The sequence below is a fragment of the Callorhinchus milii genome, unplaced genomic scaffold (genome assembly GCF_018977255.1).
Source record: "Callorhinchus milii isolate IMCB2004 unplaced genomic scaffold, IMCB_Cmil_1.0 Scaffold2, whole genome shotgun sequence".
Classification (NCBI taxonomy): domain Eukaryota; kingdom Metazoa; phylum Chordata; class Chondrichthyes; order Chimaeriformes; family Callorhinchidae; genus Callorhinchus; species Callorhinchus milii.
The window spans coordinates 78,317,060-78,340,827 of NW_024704743.1; the positions used below are offsets into that span (position 1 = coordinate 78,317,060).

Genomic DNA, 23,768 nt, shown 5'->3' on the forward strand with positions numbered 1-23,768 from the left:
ACAAAAACAGAAGTCGCTGGGAACACTCAGCAGGTCAGGCAGCATCTATGGAGAAAGGAAAGTGAGTCAACGTTTCGGGTCCATGACCCTTCGTCAGAACTCAAAGTGAGGGCCAGTCTCAACTGTTATGAGACTGGCCCTCACAGGCTCTGTGTTATACATGTTAAATTAAGATTTTATTTTCCGAAGATAGTTTAGAATATCCATTTAGGCAAAACAACAAATCTTTTAATCACTTGCAAAAATAAACTTTAGCCAGCAGCATTTATTCAGCAACATGTTATAGTTATGTATAAGTATGTATACATAGGTATTTATGATTTGAAAAGGAGAGAATAAGAGAAAGGGAGAGAGTGAAACTGAGAATTAGAGGAAACGTCAGAGAGAAAGACTACAAGAGAGAAATAAAGAAGTGTTGGTGCAGCATTGTACTATAGTGCCTTCAGCTCCCCTCTCGACTCTCTACCCCCTCCTCGCTCCCTCCCTTCCCTCCCCTCACCCTGACCATTTCCCCCCTGCTCGGGTCCCGACCCAACTGTCCAGCGCCTTGGGACGTCCTCCTGACGTGAAAGGCGCTCTATAAATGCAATCATGTTGTTGTTGTTATAGTGACCATAAAACTCCCAACAGAATTGTTTGAGTCAGCACAGTAGCGCAGACATTTTAAGGCCAAACATGTTGTAAAAAATATAAAAGCAAATAGAAATAGGACATTAATTCACATTAGTGCCATGAGATCCCTGTCCAACTTTCAAATGCTCAGTCAGTCCCTAAACATCTCTGTGCCGCAGTGAATCACGCACAATTGCTGATTTTGATTTTTAGTCAATATACAGGAAATTAAATATCTGCCATCAAACAGACCAGATGAATGTTTGGCGAGTTACATCTTTTATTTCTCTTTGTATTTTGGCCCAGTCTTAATCCACATGGTATGTCCAGGCAGCATGGCAGTCATCACTTAAAGAGGTCCCTTCCTGCTGAATGAACTTTCAGACTTGCATAGACAATCTAAGCTGTTAACAGGGATTGTTAGTGAGAAATAATTTCCCCCCTATCAATTACCAAACTACCTCATAATTTTAAAGCTCTCAATCAGGTCTTCCCTCAACCTTCTCTATTTCAGTGAAAATAGGCCCAAATCCTCCAGTCTCTATTCATGGGTTAAGCCAGTTATCCCTGGTAACACCTACTGACTGACCGAAGAAAGTCAATGGCAGAAAGCACAAAAATGTTCAGCAGAAATTGGGGAGGGGATGGGAGGGGAGCAAGCAGACAAAAAAATCAAAAATGCATAAAAGTAATCTGATAAACAGATCATAAATGCCATAATCTAATGTTTTTTGTCAGAACTCAGCTCCCGGCCTGCAGTAAGATTCCACACCATCTATGAGGGCCAAAAAGCACTTATCAGGAGAATGGCAGACTTGCGATCACCCACAATCTGGTCTGAGCCAAGGCAATACGACGCACAAGGAGACATATTTTATGTCCCAAAGCACCCCTTCTGCTACCACACAAGCACTTAGTTAGTCCACTATATCAACTCAACAAATGAGAGGATCCATTTGCCTGTCCAGGTGGATGTTAAAGATCTCATGGCAATATTTGAAAAGAGAAGGAAATTTCTCCCGGTATCCTCAACAATCCCCCAAATAAAACTGGTCACTCCACAGCTCCATGGTTTGTGGGACATTGTTATATGCAAATGGCTGCTGCAATTCATCCACAAAATACACAGTCAATTCACTTTACAGTATATCCTGTGAAGGGCTTTGAAACCTCCGAACAACATGATAATCATAATAATAATCCTTTGCATTTGATAGAGCACCTTATTATGTCTTCAAGATGTCTCAAAGTGCTTCACAGCATATTCTGTAAAATGAATTGACTGTATATTTGTGGGGGCAAAATGCGGCAGCCAATTGTGCACAGCAGTGCAACAGTCATAGACTGAGTGACCAAATTATTATTATTTTTTTAGGAATTATTACCCCCAGAAAAGCAATCCGCCAATCAACTAACAACCGGGTTCCTACTCACTGTTAGGTAAACAGAGGCGTATGGAGCAAGGGAACTTGCCCAACATTTTGCCCCGTCCAGGAATCGAACCCAGGTCCTCTCACCTGCAAGGCAAACGCTGTAAGCACTACGCTATAAGGTGTTATATCAAATGAAGGGATATATCAAATTTATTATTAATTTTGTAAATCTCCACAAGATAATTACTTTTGTTTCATTTGTTTATTTTATAAAAGAAACTTTACAATGTGGCGAACACAATATTGTGTCATAAGTGTTGCAATCTTGTTGAGATTGAGGTGAAAACCTTTTTGCAACCCTCCCTGACAGAAATATATAAATACAAAATTTAGACAATTTCTACCCAGCAAATCCCCTAAAATAGGCTTTAGAATGTACCATTTGTGATGGTTCACCAATAAGCAACTAAAGAAAGACCACAACTATGCAGAAACATCTGGAATGGAGATGGAGAACAGCTGTAATATCTTACCAAAATGGACTAAGATGATATTTAGTGAACCATTAAACCAATAGAAAAATTCATTGGTGTCCTTCCTATTCATAATACAATTTTAAAATTTGCATTGAATTTATTTGTGGAGTCCTGTAGCTCAGTAGTTAGAGCACTCGCCTCGCAAAGCCAGTGACCTGGGTTTGATTCCTGGCAGGACGAAATGTTGGACAACTTTCCTTACTCCACACACCTCTGTTTACCTAAAAGCATTAGGAACCTGGTTGTTAGTCGATTGGCGGATTGCTTTTTCGGGGGTAATAATTCCTTCAAAAAAGATAATAATAATAATAAATTGGTCACTTCAATCCACGACTGTTTGTGCGCACATTTTGATTTTGTTAAAAAATAAATCTGGTTTTGTCCCAACAAAGTCAGGATTATTAATATTATTATTTAACTATTGCACACATTTATAGAGCGAATCATTGTTGATCAACTCAATAATGTTGTGTGTAATTGGCTGCGCGTTTCACCCACAAAATGTACAGTCAATTCACTTTACAGTATATTCTGTGAAGCACGTTGAGATGTCTCAAAGATGTGATAATCAAATGCAAGGATTGTTATTATTATGATTATTATTATTAAACGACTGCACATATTTATAGAGCGAATCAACCCAACAATGCTAATGTGACAAAACAGTGACAAATGTGTGTAGCAGCGTGGAATATAATAGATATAATAATAATATATAATAATAATCCTTGCATTTGATATAGCACTTTTCATGACTTCTAGATGTCTCAAAGTGCTTCATAGAATATATTGTAAATAGAATTGACTGTATATTTGTGGGCGAAATGGAGCAGCCAATTGCGCTCAGCAGTGTCCCACAAATAGTCGTGGATTGAGTGACCAAATTATTATTTTATTTATTTATTTTCTTGAGGTGTGTGGAGAAAGGAAACTTGCCCAAGGTTTCGCCCTGCCAGGAATAAAACCCAGGTCTCTTGCTTGCGAGGCGAGTGCTGTAACCACTGAGCTACAGGACTCCACATTTCATTACCGTAATGACCCACATAAAGTAATGGTCTCCTGACTTTGTTGGGACAAAACCAGATTTGTTTTTAACAAAATCAAAATAAATACATGTGTACATACACTTCACAATTGCAGGGAGTTCAAAATTAGTGGCACCATCCTAATTGAAAATCCTCCTCAAGTACGAGAGCGAGACTGAGTCACTCAGCTTGTACACTACCTCTCCCCCCTCCCAAATTTGGTCCAATGACAATGTCTGAATGATTCAATTTATCAGTAGCACTAGAAGATTTCAGAGTTTCTTTGTTAAAAATATCAACACTGCAAGGTTTTCCTTTCTTGTCCATCCTTCCCCTTCTTCTAACACACAAAGTCACTCCACTCCCCTGGATTTCTCACATCTCTGGGTTGTCTATTCAGTATCATTTGATTCTCATTACAGTGACATATGCATTTTTCCAACAGTCTTGAGGTAAGTTTTCATACATAAAAAGGATTTGTGACAAGTGGAATATTTCTTTGCTTTTAATTTATAAACTGGCATAAGAAGATCAATTTGTAGTTGAGGCTTTGAGCCCTTTTGAAATTAAATAAGCCTTAGCAATAAACTTAACAATTTGCTCAAACTTCACTATAATAAAGAGCACACCAGGTTACACATTAGACATTAATCGTACAGAAAATAAACAGAAATCCTACCAGAGGTCCATGTTGTCCATCTGCCCCAGGCAAACCTTGGTTTCCAGTCTCTCCCTGGGGGAGAAAAAAATGAATTTGATTAATTAACTACAGGTTCCTAAAAGGCTCCAAACAAACAAGCTGATTTCAAAGGAGTGTTGATTGTGAAATGTCATTATTGTACTTAAAATAGCAGGCTTTGTTGGGACAAAACTTCAGAATTAATTTTCCTAAAAAAAATCAGAACAAAAATGCACGTGCAAACCTCATAATTGATGGGGCTTCAAAAATAATTTCAAAAGAAATACATTCAAAAAAGAAGAGTTGGGTATCTCCCATTTCGAATCAGCAACAAAATAAATCATTTTAATTAGCGATAGCTGTGAGTCAGGCCTTACAGTCTATGTTTCAATCCAACACTACTATTATGTCAAACTCTAAAATAGTAACTGCTGAGAAATGCAACATGTGCAGCAATTTTTTTTAAGTTAAAAAGAATGTAGGCAGCTCAACTCATAATTTACAAACAGAATTCCTCTCCTCTGTCATGGTCATAGGCTATAGCTCAAAACCGATCAGAAATAGATAACTGTTATAGAGTAAAAAGAGCCAAAGGGCATTCTTCATCCAAACTAATCTGGTGATATGTGCCACAGAACTTGGTGACTTTGCTCCTGCTTTTTAAAAAAAATTCTGGCACTGTTATTTGGCTCGAGATCACAAAAAAATCTTTATGGATCTTGACATTATCACAAATTTGTTTTTGCACAAATGCTGGACAATCTTCAAAATCTGTAAATCAGTGAAACAATTTTGACTCATCTCCTCCTTTGCTTGTTTCTTTCCTCTGCATTTTTTAAGATGGGATGGGGAGGGGGGTGGTGTGAAAACTGTCCTCCTCACTCACCAAATAGGGCCGGTCTGAAGGTGATTGCACCAGGACACAACTTGATGTACAAATGTAATTTTTTCACTTTGACATTCTGTAAACTCCACAGCAAGATTCACATCCTTGTTACATTTATAAGTTGAAATACGACTGTTAAAGTCCAATAGGTGCCAACTGGATTAAACCATTAAACCAATGATTTAAGCCTTCTTCACCCAAACCATTCTGGTCATCTTGTCCTTCCAGAGCACCCATCCTGCTCATCTTCCAATTACACTACTAAGCAGTTTCTTAAATGAATCCAATTTTGCGGCCTCAAAAAACTCTTCTTGGTAAACCTCGGTTTAAAAAAAGTTAATCCTGCAACAGAATGCAGCAACTAGTTCCAAACTATCATTTTATTTCATCCTAAAAAAAATTAGCTCTCCGTCACTGAAATAGAAGAGTAGAATTTCAGTGAAATGTAGATAATAGCTACTGACAGCTATCATTAACTTCAGACAAACACATCATTTCCTTCCACCAACCAGAGAATCCGGTCTTGATGGATGCCTTTGAGCCATCAAGTGCAATAAAGGCAATCCAGTGATGTAGAAGAATTGTTATGAAATGAACTGTTATGACTTTTTAATTCAGATTGAAAGTCTTCAATCGTTGCATATATTTTTATAAAATGAATGTAAAAGAAAATGGATCAATGTCAATTAAACTCAAAACTTTGGCATTAACTTTTCACGATGATTTTAAAATGTTAATCAAAACACTGATCCTGGAAAAATGAACAGTACAAATGTAGATTTTATGAGTCCAAATTATACTTTATGGGCAGAGGATAGGAAAATAAAATTGAAAGAGATTTCAAAGGTAAGGAGAAGCAAAACCTGAAAAGGATTTGAAGGTGACGAACTTTATGTTAAAGTTCATGAGCTACTGATAGGCAATGGAGTCTGGAGTAAAAGTGTGGTTCTAGTATGGAACAGAACAGAAAGTCAATATAAGTCAGTCAATCACTCAACCTGTGCAACACACTCATTCCTCAACCTGGAGGACACACTCAGTCAGTCATCTAAGATGGTTATTATTCTATGGGTCTGCCACAATCATTGCACTAATATCAGCTGTGAAGAATTTAAACAGAATAATCTTCACCTGGTAGCTCTTATCTGAAGACCCTGGCAAGCTCTTGGGCTGCAGCCATACTAGCTACAACCAGGCAAAAAGTTTACATGAGCAATTGTTAGTTATTATTACAAATGTTCGCAAGTCCTCAATGCACAAAATGCTTTCCTTATTTTCCTGTCAGATGTCTCAACCTTTTTATCACCATATATATTGAGAATGCAACATTGGGAACAAACCTCAATTTCAACAGACCGTTATTTCTATATACAGTTTACGGCTTGAAAGAGTTTATAAGTTTGTAATATATGTTTATTATAATAACAGTAAAATTGCAAACCACAAATTACCTTTGCCATTCTAATTTATAACTACTGTATTACTTTCTGACTTGCAGCTGAGGGTATAAGGGAATGTTCTGTAATATTTTCATTTGACTAAGATAAACAATTAGATGGCGACTACTCTCCTTACAAGTTTTCTGGCTTGATGCATTGTACAAGTTTACCAATAGACTGTTCAAATCTGAGAATCTGAAGATCTATAAGTGTGCTGGAAGCTTGGTATAAAGGAGCAGGGTAAAACAGTGCAAGTGACAGTACCTCAGGCAATTCAGGTTGGACAATGCACATTTTTTTAATGAACTCTGTTCATACATTAGCCTATCAGCTGTACTATGGCAGTGTAGATGTTTGAGCTTTATTCGCAGCCCAGCCACAGTGTCTACTTTTGAAAATCTCTGAGGTTTCTCTTATTCTGTTACATGAATCTTGGGTGTTTCTCCTCATGATTTCCACTATCAACAGTCGTAGAGACCAGGAGATGTGTCCTGAATATCAGGTATCAGTGTTCCTAACCTCTTTCGTTCAAAATAAACTTCCAAAAATGTTACCAGTTCTGAATATTCAGCTTCCAGAGTGGCAGCAACAGCACACAAGGCATTCAGTAGCTGAAAGCACTCAGCCACATTATAGCCACTCAAGATAGATCAGATCAGTTTTTCCATCGTAATTGCCCCACAATGCCAGAAGAGCAGTTGTTGACACACTCTGCTGGGTTGTCACTCTGTTCAAGAAAAGGAGAACCTGCTATTATAATATGGGTTTCACTTTTCTTACAATCTTGTTATTGGGCACTATTTAAAGTTATTGTGGTTGCTGAAAGATTTCTTACAACTTTTGTAGATTTAACAAACTGATATAGCCGAAGCAGAGAACGTCAATTCAAGTCACCAGTACTTTAGTCATGTTCGGGTCAGTGCCTCTGATAAGGCTTCTATAAAAATTTTTGATGTAGCTAATCAAAATTCCCCTATGGACATTTGAACCAAGAGATGAATAATAGGAGGCAGAAGATTTGAAGCAAGATACAAAGGTAAAGGTGTTCTCGGTCAGCATGGGTCACCATATTTGAGGAGGGTTAGCCTGCAGGGGATGGCTCCTTGGTTACAACTCCTGATGATTTGAGTATACATACAGCATAGGCCACTTCACTTGATAGAATGACCTCTCCAGAAATAAGTTGAACTATAAATGACAGGCCTTTAATCATGTCCAAATTTTTCTACACAAACAACTAATGTTACAAACCACAGAGTGGGTATGTGATTTTTTGGGGATTTGCAACATAACTAATTCTTAGTAAATATTTGCAAATTATAGTTTGCCAATTAACATAGTATTCCATCATTACATTCAGGAGCTCTTTGCCTGCTTGGCCCAACGATTAGTATGTCATGTCCTGTGTATGCAACATTGATTTATTATCATTTATACTAAGAAAGAATTCTGTGGACTTTCCCTCAAGAGTTTTAAGGAACAACAATCTGTAACTTCAGAAAGGAAGAATGTTCAGCCTCAAAGCCAGCTCAGAATAACACTTCTTCAAGGTTAATGCCTGTCTGCTGAAATGTTCACAGGGACATCAACAGCAAACTGCATTCTTATCTCAGGGGCCAATGAAGCCATAATTTTATGAATGACCGAGCAGCTTGGAGATACACGGCTCAGGCATTTTTGGATTCAGCACTTGTTTTGAGGCAGGGTCATGTTTCTAATTTAATCTAATCACGGGTTTGGCACCACAAGGTTTTGGACAATGGTATGAAAGTTTCTGGAAAAATTTTAGCTGGCTGCATTCCTTCTACAAGTTAAAACTTAAAACATCCATTCATAATAATAATCCTTGCATTTGATATAGCGCTTCTCACGTTGGGAGGACGTCCCAAAGTGCTTCACAGAACACACTGTAAAGTGAATTGACTGTATATTTGTGGGCGAACGCGGCAGCCAATTGCGCACAGCAATGTCCCACAAACAGTCGTGGATTGAAAATGACCAATTTATTATTGTTTTGGTTTTTCGAGTGATAATTATTAAGCGTGTGGAGTAAGGAAACTTGCCCAAGGTTTCGCCCTGCCTGGAATTGAACTCAGGTCTCTCGTTTGCAAAGCGAGCGCTCTAACCATTGAGCTACATAAAACAGAAAAAGGAGGCTTATCCAAAATACAGAAGATAATCAAATAGAATATAGAAAGTACAGAGGAGAACTGAAAAAACAAATAAGAGAGGCAAAGAGATTGTATGAGAAAAGATTAGCGGGTAACCTGAAAGGGATCTCTAAGATATTTTATAAGCATTTAAAGAATAAAAGGTTAGTCAAAGGTAGGGTGGTTCCAATTAGGGACCAAAGAGGAAATCATCCTGTGGAGGCAGAGGGCATGGCTGATGTACTGAATGAGTACTTTGCATCCGTCTTCACAAAAGAAGTGAATAATAATAACAATGATCCTTGCATTTGACATAGCTCTTTTCACATCTTCTAGACATCTCAAAGCACTTCAAATCTCCCTAATTGACGCGGCAGCCAATTGCTCACAGCAGTGTCCCACAAACAGTCATGGATTGGAGTGACCAATTTATTATTGTCTTTTCATGAGAGATTATTATCAGGCGTGTGGAGTAAGGAAACTTACCCAAGCTTTCACCCTGCCGGGAATCGAACCCAGGTCTCTCACTTGCGAGGTGAGTGCTCTAACCACCGAGCTACAAAACTCGAGATGCAGCCAATGCCAGTATCAGAGGAAAGGGTAGAGAAATTAGATAAGATATGAATAAACCAAGAGGTACTAAAAAGGTTGTTGGTGCTCAAGGTAGATAAGTCACTCGTCCGTACAGGATCCATCCTAGGTTACTGAGGGAAGTAAAGGTGGAAATAACGGAGGCTCTGGCCATAATCTTTCAATCTTCCTTGGACACCAGGGTGGGGCCAGAGGACTGGAAGGTTGCACATGTTACTCCCCTGTACAAACAGGGCAGAAGGATAAACCTGGGACTACAGGCCAGTCAGCCAAACGTCAGTGATGGGGAAACTTCTAGAGGCTATAATCTGGGACAAAATAAATTTTCACTGAGAAAAATATGGGTTAATAAAGGTCAGCCAAAGTGGATTTGTTGAAGGCAAATCATGTCTAACAAACCTGAATTTTTTGATGAAGTAACGGAGAGGGTGGATGAAGGTTGATGTAGTTTCTATGGATTTTTAATAGTGGTTGATAAAATGCCACACAAGAGACTTGTAAGCAAAATAGAAGCCCACAGTATTAAAGGGACAGTGGCAGCGGGGTTTACAGAATTGGTTGGGAGACAGAAAGCAGAGAATGGTGTTGAACGGTTGATTTTCTGACTGGAGGGAAGTGTGCAGTGGTGAATTGGGGTCAGTATTGGGACCATTGCTGCTTTTGATCTATATAAATGACCTGGACTTAGATATAAGGAGTACAATTTCCAAGTTTGCAGATGATACTAAGCTGGAAAAGTAGTAAACAGAGAGGAGGATAGTAGCAGACTGCAAATGCACATAGACAGACTGATAAAATTGGCAGACACATGGCAGATGAAGTTTAATGTGGAGAAATGCTATGTGATACATTTTGGGAGGAAGAATGAGGTGAGGCAATATAAGCTGATGGTACAAACTTCAAAGGGGTGAAGGAACAGAGAGACCTGGGGGTTCATATAAGTAAATCTTTGAAGGGCATGGCAGGTAGATAAAGCTGTTAAAAAAGCATATGAGATACTAGGCTTAACAAATAGGGGCATAGAATACAAAAGTCAGGAAGTTATGAAGAACTTTTGTAAAACACTAGTTGGACCTCAGCTAGAGTACTGCAACAAAAACAGAATTCGCTGGGAACACTCAGCAGGTGAGGCAGCATCTATGGAGAAAGGAAAGCGAGTCAACGTTTTGGGTCCACGACCCTTCGTCAGAACTGGGGCATGTTGGGAGGGAGAGGCTTTTAAGGGCTAACAGAGAGGGGGAGGCAGGGCAAGGAAGACAAAGAAAAAATGGGGTAGAGGACAGGGGATGATGGGTTAAAGAGGTGTTAATGATGCAAAACATAGGTGGAGATTGCAACAAAGCAGGGGAAGAGAGGTGTTAATACTGAGAATAAAGGGGGGAGAATTGTAACAAAATAGGCAGACCAAAAAGGGGTGTCTGAGACCAAGATGATGTGGGAATGTTCACAGAAGAGGGCGAGGGGGAAGGTGAGCTGTTATGGTCTGAAATTGTTGAAAGCAATATTGAGGCCAGAGGGCTGTAAGTTCCCTCGCAGATGAATAAGGTGCTGTTCCTCAAGCTTGCACTGTGGCTCATTGGAACAGTGAAGGAGACCGTGGGTGGAGAGGTCAGAGTGCGGGTGGGAGGGAAAGTTGAAGTTGCAAGAAACCGGAAGCTCAGGGCTGTGCTTGCGGACAGAATGGACGTGTTCGGCAAATCGGCCACCCAATCTGCGTTTTGTCTTCCCAATGTAGAGGAGACCACATCGTGAGCAGCGAATTCAGTAAACTACATTGGTGGTGGTACACGTAAATCACTGTCTCATTTGAAATCTGTGTTTGGGGCCCTGGACAGTGGTATGGGAGGAGGTGAAAGGTATTGCATCTCCTGCACTGGCATGGGAAGGTGCCAAGGGGAGGAGAAGGACTGTTGGTGATGATGGAGGAATGAACTAGGGAGTCACGGAGGGAAAACTTCTTCAGAAGGCTGAGAGACGAGGGGAGGGAAAGGTATGCTTAGTGATTGGAGGTGCTGGAAATGGCGGAGAATTATTTTTGGATGGTATATTTTAGTGTTTGTTAAAATCATTAGAAAGTCTTGGGTGAGCATAACTGCAATTAAAAGAGGAAGGAAACTGACAAAGGACATGACAAATGTCACTCCATCTTCAGAAACATTTTTTTTCCTCCAGCTGTTAAAATTTGTTAACTACTAACAAAAGTCATTAATTTGATTCCACAGTCTGAGAAGGCATATTTTTGTAATTTATAACCAAAAGAAATTAGAAAATAATGTGTTTTTAAAAATGCACTTCCCCTTCTCAAAAAAAGAGGAAAACACATTTCAGCCAACTGTTAATGCTGCCAAATGAGTGAAACTATTCTTTGTATATAAAAGGGCAATGGCCACAGCCCTGGAGATGGCAGGCTGTGCAATCCAGGGATTAAGCAGTGATCAGGTGGGTACAATATGTCAGTGGGTGCGGTAAAAGTGAAACAACAACAACAAATTACACTTGTATAGCGCCCTTCACATCAGAAAGATGCCCCAGGGCGCTGGACAATCAGGGGTTTTGGACCCAAGCTGGGAGTTGGGGTCAGAAGGGGAGGAGGGCAGGGGGGGTTGGCGCTGGGAGGGTGGCCGAAGGCACAATTGAAGAGGAAGGTCTTCAGACGGGACTTGAAGAAGGCAAGAGAGGAAGTGAGGTGGAGGGATTGTGGGATAGAGTTTCAGAGTGCGGGACAGAGACGCTGAATGCCCGACCACCAATGGTGGGGCAGGAAGTGCAGGGGGCCTGAAGCAGGCCTGTGTCCGCCGAGTGGAGGGATCGGGCAGGCTGATATGGGGTTATGAGGTCAGAAAGGTAGGGGAGCAAGACCATGGAAGGCCTTGAAGGTAAGAATAAGGGTTTTGTGCTCGACTCGACTCGGAATGGGGAGCCAGTGAAGCCGGGCAAGAATGGGGGTGATAGGTTCCTGGAGCCTGGTGCAGGAGAGGACACAATCTGCAGCTTGTGGAGGGAAGAGTTGGGATATCCAGTAAGCAGGCAGTTTGTGTAGTCAAGCCAGGATGTAATGAAAGCGTGGATCAGGGTCTCAGCGGGCCTGCAGTAAGAGGCAGTAGCAGAGGCGGGCAATGTTGCGGAGGTGGGGAAAGGTAGAACGGGTCACAGCATGAATGTGGGGTTTGAAGGATAGCTGAGGGTTGAAAAGAAGACCGAGATTTCAGATTGGCTTGGTGAGGTGAAGAGTGCAGCCATGAATGGTGATAGTGTCAATGGCTAAAGTGAGAAAGCGCTGCAGGGAGCCAAGCAGGAGTGGCTCTGTCTTGCCAACATTGAGCTGGAGGAAGTTGGCTCTTGTCCAGGACTTGATGTCAGACGACAATTTGCCAGGGTATCAACGGTCCCAGGTGATCACCAGGTCTAGCAGGTGGCCATGAATATGCGTGGCGGAGTTGATGTGGATGGAGAGATTGTGAGAGGAGAGAAGAAAGAAAACGTCAGCAGATGTGGAGCAAGGAGGGGTGAACTGGAGATTAAATACAGCCAAGATGATGAGGTGTTCAGAACAGACCAGAGGGAAGACAGGAGGGTGAAGATGTCAGAGAGGAAAGTGGAGGACGGTTTGGGGGGACGATAGATGAGGAGGATTTTTAAGGAGTGATTGGAGGAGTAAGAGGATAGACACAGTGAGGACCTGGAGATGAAGGCCACATCACCTCCATGACAGTTGGGTCAGGGGCATGATGGAAGATATAGCCAGGTGGCGTGGCCTCAGTAAGGCGAAAGATGTCACCTAGAGTGATCCAGGTTTTAGTGAGAGCAACAATGTTGAGTTTTTCATCCACAATGAGGTTGTGGACAGTGACGGCTTTATTAGATAGAGTCCAGACATCTTGAAGGGCAATGCGGAGGGACAGACAGCAGAGGAGTTTGAGGGGGTAGGAAGATTGGCAGGAAAGGTGGGAACGTGAATGAGACCGATGGGGCTGGTGGTGAAAATGGAGGATGGGGCAGTCAGGGTGGCTGCTGTTGGACAGCCAACCGCGTATGCCACGATGAGCCTGTTGGAGGATTCCAAGGCTGGAACAGAAGGAAGCTGTGGGTGGGTCCAGGAGGGAAAGGATATGGGAGAATGGTAGGAAAGGAGGAGCAAACAGGAGTACTGTAGGATAGGAGACAGCAGAAGGGGCATGTTGGGGGATGGTAGCTTGGGTTGGGGGCAGCAGCCAGATGCGCACCCGGAGACTGAGAGAGAACGATGAGTCAGGGGGGCATGGTCAGTCATATGGAGAGGGGGGTGGGGGCTGTAGGAGATAGCGTAGAGTGGGGAGGATGGCAATCATGGCTGGACAAGAGCCAGAGAGGAGAAGAGATAATGGACTGGGTGGGAAAGGAGAGATAGGAATGGTAACAGAATAGGACAACTTCCAGTTAGTTAGATCATTAGGTCACCACTTGCATCTCCTCTTTTACAAAGTGATGTCAGCAGCACTTCCTGTGTGTATCAAGAATGATATGACAACACAGAAGTCGAATTAAGTGAAGAAACTGGCTAGTCAACGATTGTTGTGCTGTCCTTCCAGTCACTGGGGCAGAGATTCTTCACATCCCGGTACCATTAATCCTGTAGGCCAAAGCCTTAGCAGGTAGGGTGGTCCTAGCTGGACAAACGGTGGAAAAGCTTGCAAGGCAGTGCTTTCAATTGTAAACTATGCAGTTTTAACTGGTTAGACTCCAGAAGTACCCCAACTCACACACTAGGGTCCCCAAACCATGGCTCTTGCCAACCTGCGCCTAATATGTTCCAGAAATACGTAAATAAAAATGACAACAACAACAAATTACATTTGTATAGCAGGGTGCATCCCTCCAGGGAGATAGTGCACATTTCATTCCAACAATCTATCTCTGGGATTTTCATATGTAGGTGGGATGCATGGAATTCTTAGCTTAGTTTGGATACTCTTAAACATGGTGATAATAATAATAATAATAATAATAATAATAATAATAATAATAATAATAATTATTATCATGTGGTGATGGGTTTCTGCATGTGTCAGACATCTGGCTGACCAAAAAAAAAAGCCCTACTGCTTATTGATGATCCATAGGAGACCCCATGCTATTAGTGAATCAGCACTATACAAAGGACATGATAATGGGAGTGCCCCGTAATCCTTGCATTTCATACAACACCTAGAATGTTGAAACTTCTCAAAGCTGATGCCGACTGTGGCACCTCTACTAGGATCAGCTAACAAACCAGGAGTCAAACCTAGGATCTTTCGGTTCTACAGTAGAACTCTGTTATAATGTGCTTTATTGTAATGTAGATTTGCTTGTATTTACTTACCATAAAGTCCAAAATGTACTCAGGAAGCTGGTCAACTCACTTCAAAACCCCAGCCAGCTTCTCGTGCACTAAAAGAGGGCTGCAGGAAATGACCTCGGCAGCAGCATGATAACACAGAAGTTGGCCATTTTTAGCACAGAAAGCTTGTCCCTTTCTGTATACACACACACACACACACACATAGTGAATGTGGAAACACTGACCAGTTACTGCTGCTATAATGCGAGTTGGGATTTCATGGCTGAATTCAACAATAGGCAGCACGCTTACCAAGTGAACAACTAGGAGATCTGTATTCAAACACATCCACAGTAATACTGCTAGTTCTATTCACCAAGAGAAAAGGTAGGCCTCTCATCTTTTCTTACCTTATTTTTAAATCAACACAATTTTGCCTACTCTCTTGTGATACAATAGGTTAACTGTGTATTCTCGATCACTGTTTATGGAAAGAGCTCTTTTTCTGAGAGTCAAAGCCAAAAAAAGCATTTTCTTCCTTAAACCATTCCCATATCGTCAGCCGCAAAAAATAAAATAGGATTTTGCCCAGCATTTAGTTAGTTCACACCTCTCTGGCTCTCTATGCCATTTATAAACATTTCCCTCATGATGGTTCGCATTGAAACAGGCAATTTAAAAAACATTTGTAATACAGAACAACCTTACAAACCTCACCAACAATAAGAACTTTCTTTTTTTTTAAAAAGTACATTTTACTTACACTGGCCCAGCACACTGGAAGCATTATGTTACTGACACAGAAATAATGTCTTACCACTAATTCTCACAGAAACAGGGGGAAAAAAAATATTTTTTCAGCTATCGTCTAATTGGGGATTAAAGCATAAAAGTTGTTGTACACTGAAGGGTGCACACCATGAATTGTTCTGGATATGTTAAAGGAAACGGGCACTCCAAGACGCTATCTCAGGTGAAGGGCATTATTTAAATGTAAGTTGTTGTTGTCGAAACTATTGCAAAGTAAGAAGCACCAGCAGTTATGTGAAGCACTGACCTGTTAAGACTTTTGTTCTATATCTAATGCAGCAGTAGTTAAGAGAAACATCCTGTAAACGTGCTTTGGCACAAGTGAATGTAGAATATCTATCCTGCCCTGTTTTGAAGTCAATGCATTCAGTCTTTGTACTGCTGAAAGCATGCCGCTGCTTATAACTAGTCCCACACCTGGATAGCCAGCTGTCTGGGTCCTGACAGAATATGAGCAGCGCAGAAAGGTAACTATTCTGTTAATGAAAATGCTTCTCGTTGGTTGTCTGCCTACAAAATACACAGTCACTACACTTCACAATCATGGTAAATGTCTCAGACAATTTGGCAACATGATAAAGTACAATATAATGTGCTGATAAAATGCCAAGATTATTATTAGTTCCTATGTTATTAATATTCAGCATTTCCAGACCAGAGTCAGTGTGGAACATAAATCACAATTGTAGGTCAGAATAGCAGTTGACTGAATTCTCCTACAGAACTAGACCTTGATCATGTGTAAAGTGTGGAGCTGGCAGTTAGTGTAGACATATCAGATCCTATCAACGTTTAGTGCTGTCAGATCCATAGCTGAAAATAAATTTACTCCTAGTCCTTGTAATTTAAAACAAAGACATAGAATTTAATGAACAAATGTTTGGAAGGAGCTCGATTGAGAACTTGTGTTTGGTGCGTTACTGCCATTCTCCCGCTGTCCTGATCAACATTCACTCTTTGGCTGTGTGTGGGACATTGCTATGTGCAAATTGGCTGCCACGTTCGCCCGCAAAATACACAGTCATTCCACTTTATGGAATGAGATGTGAAGGCACAGTACCAAATGTAAGGATTATTTTTGTTATTCTTCAGTAAGGAAAATGCAGAGAAACGCAGAACAACTGCTGTGATGCTGAATATGGTGGCATTCTTAATAATAATCCTTGTATTTGATGTAGCACCTCTTCAAGACATCTCAAAGCACTTCACAGAATATACTGTAAAGTGGATTGACTGTATATTTTGGGGGCAAAATACGCAAAGATCACGCGGCACCTCTACCAGCTTCTCAGGCAAATGTACCAGGAACCACTGGAAAAAACGTGTGAAAAAGAGAAAACTTTAATTGGGAACATTGTGAGAGTAGAAAAATTAGCTTAAGAAATCTGATAACATTCCTCAAGAGGACTTACGCTTCAAAGACAGAAAAAAGGTAAATGCAGCAATACCACCTATCACCAGTTCATTGGCTCACTAACACGGAATATCTTAGAAGTGCATTGGTACAAATTACATTTTGCAGAAAGGAATTTGAGGCACAGACTGAGAAGAAACTATGGGTTGTAATTTGTGGTATTTCTTAATAGGATTCCAAATCTTCTCATCACATGGGTGACACAGCTCTTCCCGGTTGGCTGATGTTGGGGGAGCCATCGGATGTTTAACACAATGTCTGAGTCCTGGACCAACTCCTGGAAAACTTTCAACACTAGCAGTGTTTCCTGCTCACTGTGGCTAATGGCATTTTGCATATTTGCAATACTTACATAACCTTTGGATTTAAAAGAAATGTGACTGCCATGTGGATGAATCAATGCAGACCTCAGCAATCTGAAATCCCACCTCTTTACTTCTGGCCAGCAACAGTGTCACCACTAATAAAGCCTATTCAGTACAGATATAAAATCTTGATATTTAATGTGGCAACGCTGTCTTAGACATTTAAATAACAGCACCTTAGGTGCTGTCATGTTGCTGCTTTTCATGGGGTATTAATGCAGACTGAAAGTTTGAGTCAGGCTTTAGGCCATTTTGCTCTGTTTATACAAGGCCACGCCTTCCCTTCAGCTTTCCTGCCAGGCTTTAACAAGTTACTCATTGAAAAGTTAAATCAACTTGACAGCTCCTTTAGAATTACAAGAAAACTGGATAAAATTTTGGATAAAGTTCTCCGACCTGCTGAACTTATCAGCAGATTTACTACATTATATGTCAGGACGCTAGTTATGGAGTATAAAACTCACATTCCATTTTTTCTTTTCTTTAGTTTAAAATAATTTGTAGTAAGCGGTTTACCTTTTATAAATAGCAGTAGTTCATCCTTCACAGGATCAGAATTCAAAATTCTCATCCTGACCTTCAAGGCCCTCCATGGCCTTGCCCCCTCCTACCTCTCCGGCTAATCCCTTATCAACCTGTCCGCCTCCTCCGCTCAGCAGGCTCCGGACTGCTCCATGTCCCCCACCCGGCACACTCCACGAATGGCGGTCTGGTGCTTCAGCTTCTCTGCCCCCACCCTCTGGAACTCCATCCAACATTTCCTTCACCTCACTCCCTTTCTTTCCTCCTTCAAGGCATGCTTCAAGATTCTCCTCTTTGACCGTGCCTTTGGCTACCCTCCTACCCTCTCTGCCCTCCACCCTCCCTGATCCCAACCCCCATCCCGGCTCGGTCTTAAACCCTGACAGTTCAGGGTCTTGGGATGTGAAAGGCGCTTAACAAATGTAATTTTGTATTGTGAAGTCCTATAACTCAGTGGTTAGAGCACTCGCCTCGCAACCAAGGGACCTGGGTTCTGTTCCCAGCAGGGCAAAGTGTTGGGCAAGTTTTCTTACTCCACAACCTCTGTTTACCTAGCAGTAAGTAGGAACCCAGTTGTTAGTCAATTGGCGGATCGCTTTTCTGGGGATAATAATCCCTCAAAAAAAACAATAATAATTTGGTCACTCAGTCCATGACTGTTTGTGGGACACTGCTGTGCGCAATTGGCTGCCGTGTTTCGCTCACAAATACACAGTCATATTTTACAGTATATTCTGTGAAGCGCTTTGAGACGTCTGGGAGATGTGAAAAGTGCCATATCAAATGCAAGGATTATTATATTGTTTTGCAGTGGTTGTCCATTCTGAATCAATTCATGTTAAATTAAACACAGGATGGTGGTAAATGGCTAAATGGGTTAAGAAATCCTATAGAATTCTCCTTATCTCACAGAAACTCCACTCTGGAAGTAGATCACTTCAGTTTCCCTGCGCCAAATACTTTCCGGAATTAGGTAAGCAGGATTCATCCCTCCAAGGAGAGCCTGAGCATTCCATTCCAAAAATCTATCTCTGGGATTTCCTTGTGTGGGTGGGAGGCATAGAAATCTAAGTTTGATTTGTATACTCTTAAGCATGGTGATGGGTTTCCGGCTGACCAAAAAAACAAAAAAGAAATGTCCATCCTATACTTGCTGTCTGGAAATCAGTTTGACAACCACCATGTGCAATGGATTCTTCTAACTTTTAACCACTTACAGTCAAATACCAGAGTATGTCGTTCACTGTACAATGTTCACTTATCTATTTGGTCTCAACAACCAGATTGCAAAGTGTAATGATGTTTTATATCATGACATATAGAAATGTCACTGAAGTAAAATGGTATCTTATCTGTAAAGGTTTTGAATCAATAACAACTTGCATTTATGTAGTGCCCCTCATGCAGGGTAGCATCCTACAGCACTTGACAGTGGTGGAGCACGACTCCGAGCCAGTGGGAGTGAGAGGTGACTATAGGCACGATTAAATAGGAAGGTCTTCAGGCTCAACCTGAAAATGGAGAAGAAAGGGGCAAGGCAGAGGAATAGAGGAAGAGTGTTCCAGAGTTTCGGGGCATAGTGGCTGAAACTGCAGCCACCAACAACAAAATTATATTTGTAAAGCACCTTTCACGCTGGGAGGACATCCCAAGGCGCTGGTGGTAGAAACGGAGGGCACAAGGGACATGCAGAAGGAGGCAGTTGAGCAGAGGCAGTGGGTTATGGGATGGGTGGGTAAGCAGGTTAGAGAGGTAGGGAGGTGCCAGGGCATGAAGGACAACTTGCATTTACAATTAAAGCAATTTGAGAGCCTGAATAAGGCCAATGGTGATAGAAGCACAAAACTTGGGTAATTTGCAAAGCAATATTAGGAGTATATTGTTATATGAGTTTATATTCTATTACAGATCTTAAATGGTTAGTGTTTCATCAGTGTGAATCAAGGTATTAAATTAGCAAAACATGTTTTATCTTCCTCGCCACCTGCCATTGTCTCCTCACCTCCAGCTCTGATCTCTTCAACCTCCCTGGTCTTTCTCAAACTCACCAAACCAGTGCGGAAACTTGATGTTCAGATTCATCTCCCAACTCAAACACACTCCTCACTGGTTGTCTTAGTTCCATCACCCATAAGCTCCAGCTGGTACAAAACTCCACCACCTGCATACTCATCCATACTAATCTACATTTGCCCTTCACCCAGTCATTACCCAGCTCCACTGGCCCTCTGTCATCCAACAGATCAACATCAAGGTCCTCACCTATAAATCCCTTCAGATCCCAGTACCTCCCTATCTCCAAGATCATCTCCTACCTCATTCTTCTGCTCGCTTCCTCCAGTCCCTCTGAGCTACTGTTGGTGGCCAAGCTTTTAGTAACTAACTTCTGTAATTCCTCCTACCCTCCCGCGTCATCCCCTCTTTATCTTCCTTTAAATCTCACCCAAAACCTATCTCTTCGACTGCACCAATGGTTCCCCCCTTCCCCAGGCCCTCTTGCTCAATATCCAATTCCACCTCTGTGAAGCACTCCGATATTAAGGTCTGTATATTAATGAAGTTGTCGTCATGGTAAAATTGAAAGGGAATGTGCATATTTTAAGAGCCAAATCAAACAACCTTAAAAATAGGCAATCAGTTTTGGGGAAATGGTGCTTAGAATTTATTGTAAATGTGTCTAGTCAGGATTTTATTCGATCCATTATAAAGAATTATCAGTTTAACCATCAGTTAAATTAACTACAAAGAAATATTTGACCCCATTAAAAAAAAGTACTGTAGCTCAGTGGTTAGAGCATTCGCTTTGCAAGCGAGAGACCTGAGTTCAATTCCAGGCAGGGCGAAACCTTGGGCAAGTTTCCTTACTCCACACAGAGCCTACTAATAATCCCTCCAAAACCAAAAACAATAATAAATTGGTCATTTTCAATCTACGACTGTTTGTGGGACATTGCTGTGCGCAATTGGCTGCCACGTTTGCCCACAAATATACAGTCAATTCACTTTACAGTGTGTTCTGTGAAGCGCTTTGGGACGTCCTCCCGACGTGAAAAGCGCTATATCAAATGCAAGGATTATTATTATTACTCGAATTAGCCTTTGGATGGATGCCAACAAAACTTTGTACTTTGGTACATTACTAAATGTTGTCTTGCCTTCTTGTCAGGCACTTTGTGCCTTGGACTTAAAAGAACAAATTGAAGTGTGATCTGATTACTCTCAATACACAGTCAGGTTGTCCCTATGTGAAAGGCTATAAATGTAAATTTGTATTGTAATGTATTGTAGGCCTGGTGACAATTATCAAATGCAAGGATAATTATTATTATTAATCATCACTTGAGCAGAGAGCCCGGCAGTGTGAGGAGGGAACTGAGTGAGATGGAACAGAGTGAGAAGTCTGTTAAGGAATTTGGTGAGAGTGGGGATTCTTCAGTAAGAGAGATACCAGAGAGCAAGAGAGATACCAGAGAGCAAGAGAGATACCAGAGAGCAAGAGAGAACTCTTTCATTCAGCAAAACAGTGAGAAATCTTTCTTGAAGTAGAGGCAACCTTATATGTAAGCCGAAAAACATGTCAATTAGCAGTTAATCATAGGCCAGGTGTTGGAGAGTAATATATTTGCTGGCCAGTGGAAACTGGGTGCTCTTGTTTGATCCTATATAACCGAGAAGACTTGTGAGAGCCTCACTTGAGCAAGAACAAAGTGAGAATTCTGTTAATGAATATTTACATAATTATAAAATATATACTGGTTATATTAAAATAATATAAAACATGTCTGAGAATATAGCAGAGCAGCTGAGACTGGTTGTATGCACAATGTGTGCCATGTGGGAACTCCAGGATTCTTTGTGTGCCCTGGACAGACACGTGCCTCCGTCTGCTTGAGCTCAGAGTTTCTGAGCTTGAGAAGAGGCTGGTGTCATTGCATAGCATATGGGTGGCTGAAGAGTTCATGGATCGAATGTTTCAGGAAGTGGTCACCCCATAGCCACAGAGGGTTCAGAAGGAGACTGAGTGGGTAACCAAATGGCAAGGTAGGAAGAGGGGATGGGCAGTGCAGAAATCCCCTGAGAGTGTGGCACTCGCAAACCAGTTCTCTGCACTGAGAACCGGTCCGGGGGATGACACCTCTAGGGAGGGGAGTCGAAAGCAAATGGATGCACAGGAAAACACAGGGAAGAGTGTCGATGCAATTGTCATTGGCAACACAATGGTGAAAGGAGTAGACAGGCATTTCAACCAAAGACATGACTCTTGCATATTATGTTGCCTCCCTGGTGCCAGGGTTAAAGACATCACGGAATGGGTGCAAAACGTTGTACAGGGGGAAGGAGAACATCCCAAAGTCGTGATCCATGACGTAGGGGGGGAAAAAAAAGGGCTGAGATCCTACAGGGAGAATGTCAGAAGCTAGGGAACAAGCAAAAGAGTAGGACCTCAAAGGTGATGATCTCTGGATTACTCCCAGTGCCTCATGCAAGTGAGTATCAAAACAGCAGGATCTAACATATGAATCCATAGCTGGAGAAATGGTGCAGAAAGGAGGGCTTCAGCTTCCTGGATCATTGGGACCAGTTCTGGGGCAAATGGGACCTGTACAAGGTGGATGGGTTACACCTGAATAGGGCAGGGACCAAGGCAGGGAGGTTAATTGGAACTGTGGGGAAAGGTTTAAACTAATTTTGAGGGGGGAAGAGAATCAGGATGTAGCATTAGAGAGGACAAACAAGTTACATAGAGGGCTGGGAGAGCCGAATAGCAATGTAATCAAGAGTAATCCAGAAAAAGGAGGGATTAGATGGGGGAGAAATGCAGAACAGACTAAGTCGGTCTTGGAGTGCATATGCATGTGCGTATTGTTGGAGGTGCCAGTCCTTTGGATGAGAATTAAAACCAAGGTACTGTCTGCCTATTTAGAGGACGTTCAAGATTCCAAGGCAGTATTTGAAAAAAGACGGGAGTTTCTCCTGGTGTTTTGACCAGCAATCCTCCAGATAATAACTGTCTGTTGTCTTCATGGTTGTTTGTCAGACAGTGAGATGCCCAAATTGGCTACTGCGATTGAATACAAATACAGTCACTTCACTGAAAAAATCCTTTGAATTACCGTGAAACATTGGCAACATGATAAAGCACTATATCAAATCCAAGGATTATTTTTATTATTATAACAGAATTCATCATTCATCCATTGAGAAACTTGAAACCCTCAATGACACTTCCTCACCCCTCAGGCCGCCGAAACCCTCATACATGCCTTCATTACAACCAGGCTTGACTATGCCAATGCCCTGCTTGTCGGCCTTCCCAACTCTTCCATCCACAAGCTGCAGATCATCTAGAACTCTGCAGCTCATGTCCTCTTCTGCACCAGGCTCCGTGATCCCATCAGATCGACCCTCACCCGGCTCCACTGGCTCCCCATCCCTCAGAGGAGAGTTAAAATTCCTCGTCCTCTCCTTCAAGGCCCTCCATGGCCTTCTACCCTCCCTACCTCTCTGACCTGTTAACCCTTATCAACCTGTCCACTCAGCAGGCTCTGGCCTGCTCCATGTCCCCCACCCGGCCCGCCCCAACATTGGTGGTCAGGCCTTCAGCCTCTCTGCTCCAACCCTCTGGATCTCCATCCCACATTTCCTTTGTCTTGCTCCCTCCCTTGCCTCCTTCAAGGCATGCCTCAAAACCATCCCCTTCGACCCTGCCTTCAGCCACCCTCCTACCCTCTCTGCCCTCCACCCCCCTAATTCCCGCCCGGTTGTGTCCTAATGCCTGACTGTTCAGCCACTTCAGACATCCTCCCGACGTGAAAGGCACTTTCAAATATAATTTTGTATTGTAGCGATAATAATGAGTGAAGTTTCAAAATAATTTTGCTGGCAAAAATTATGTCATAGTGTTTCTTCAACCAAAACAGCAGATGCTACAGTAGATACGTGCACTGCACAGTCTGCTTTCAGCCAACAAACAGATTCTGTGCTGGCTCACTTACAAAACATAAATAGCTTCACAATTTTTTGTGGAAGCAAGCATCTGTTGGCGAAAGAGAGGCAGGCTAGATCT

At 41.8% G+C, this 23,768-nt stretch overlaps 1 protein-coding gene across 1 annotated transcript in view; it reads right to left on the reverse strand.

Annotated features, from left to right (window-relative positions):
- Nucleotides 1-23,768, reverse strand: part of LOC103185105 (collagen alpha-1(XXI) chain-like) — a 71,455-nt gene that overhangs the window by 24,384 nt on the left and 23,303 nt on the right. The window contains exon 16 of the mRNA XM_042346993.1: nt 4,226-4,279. Coding sequence (XP_042202927.1) covers nt 4,226-4,279 — 54 coding nt within the window. The remainder of the gene's footprint in view (nt 1-4,225; nt 4,280-23,768) is intronic.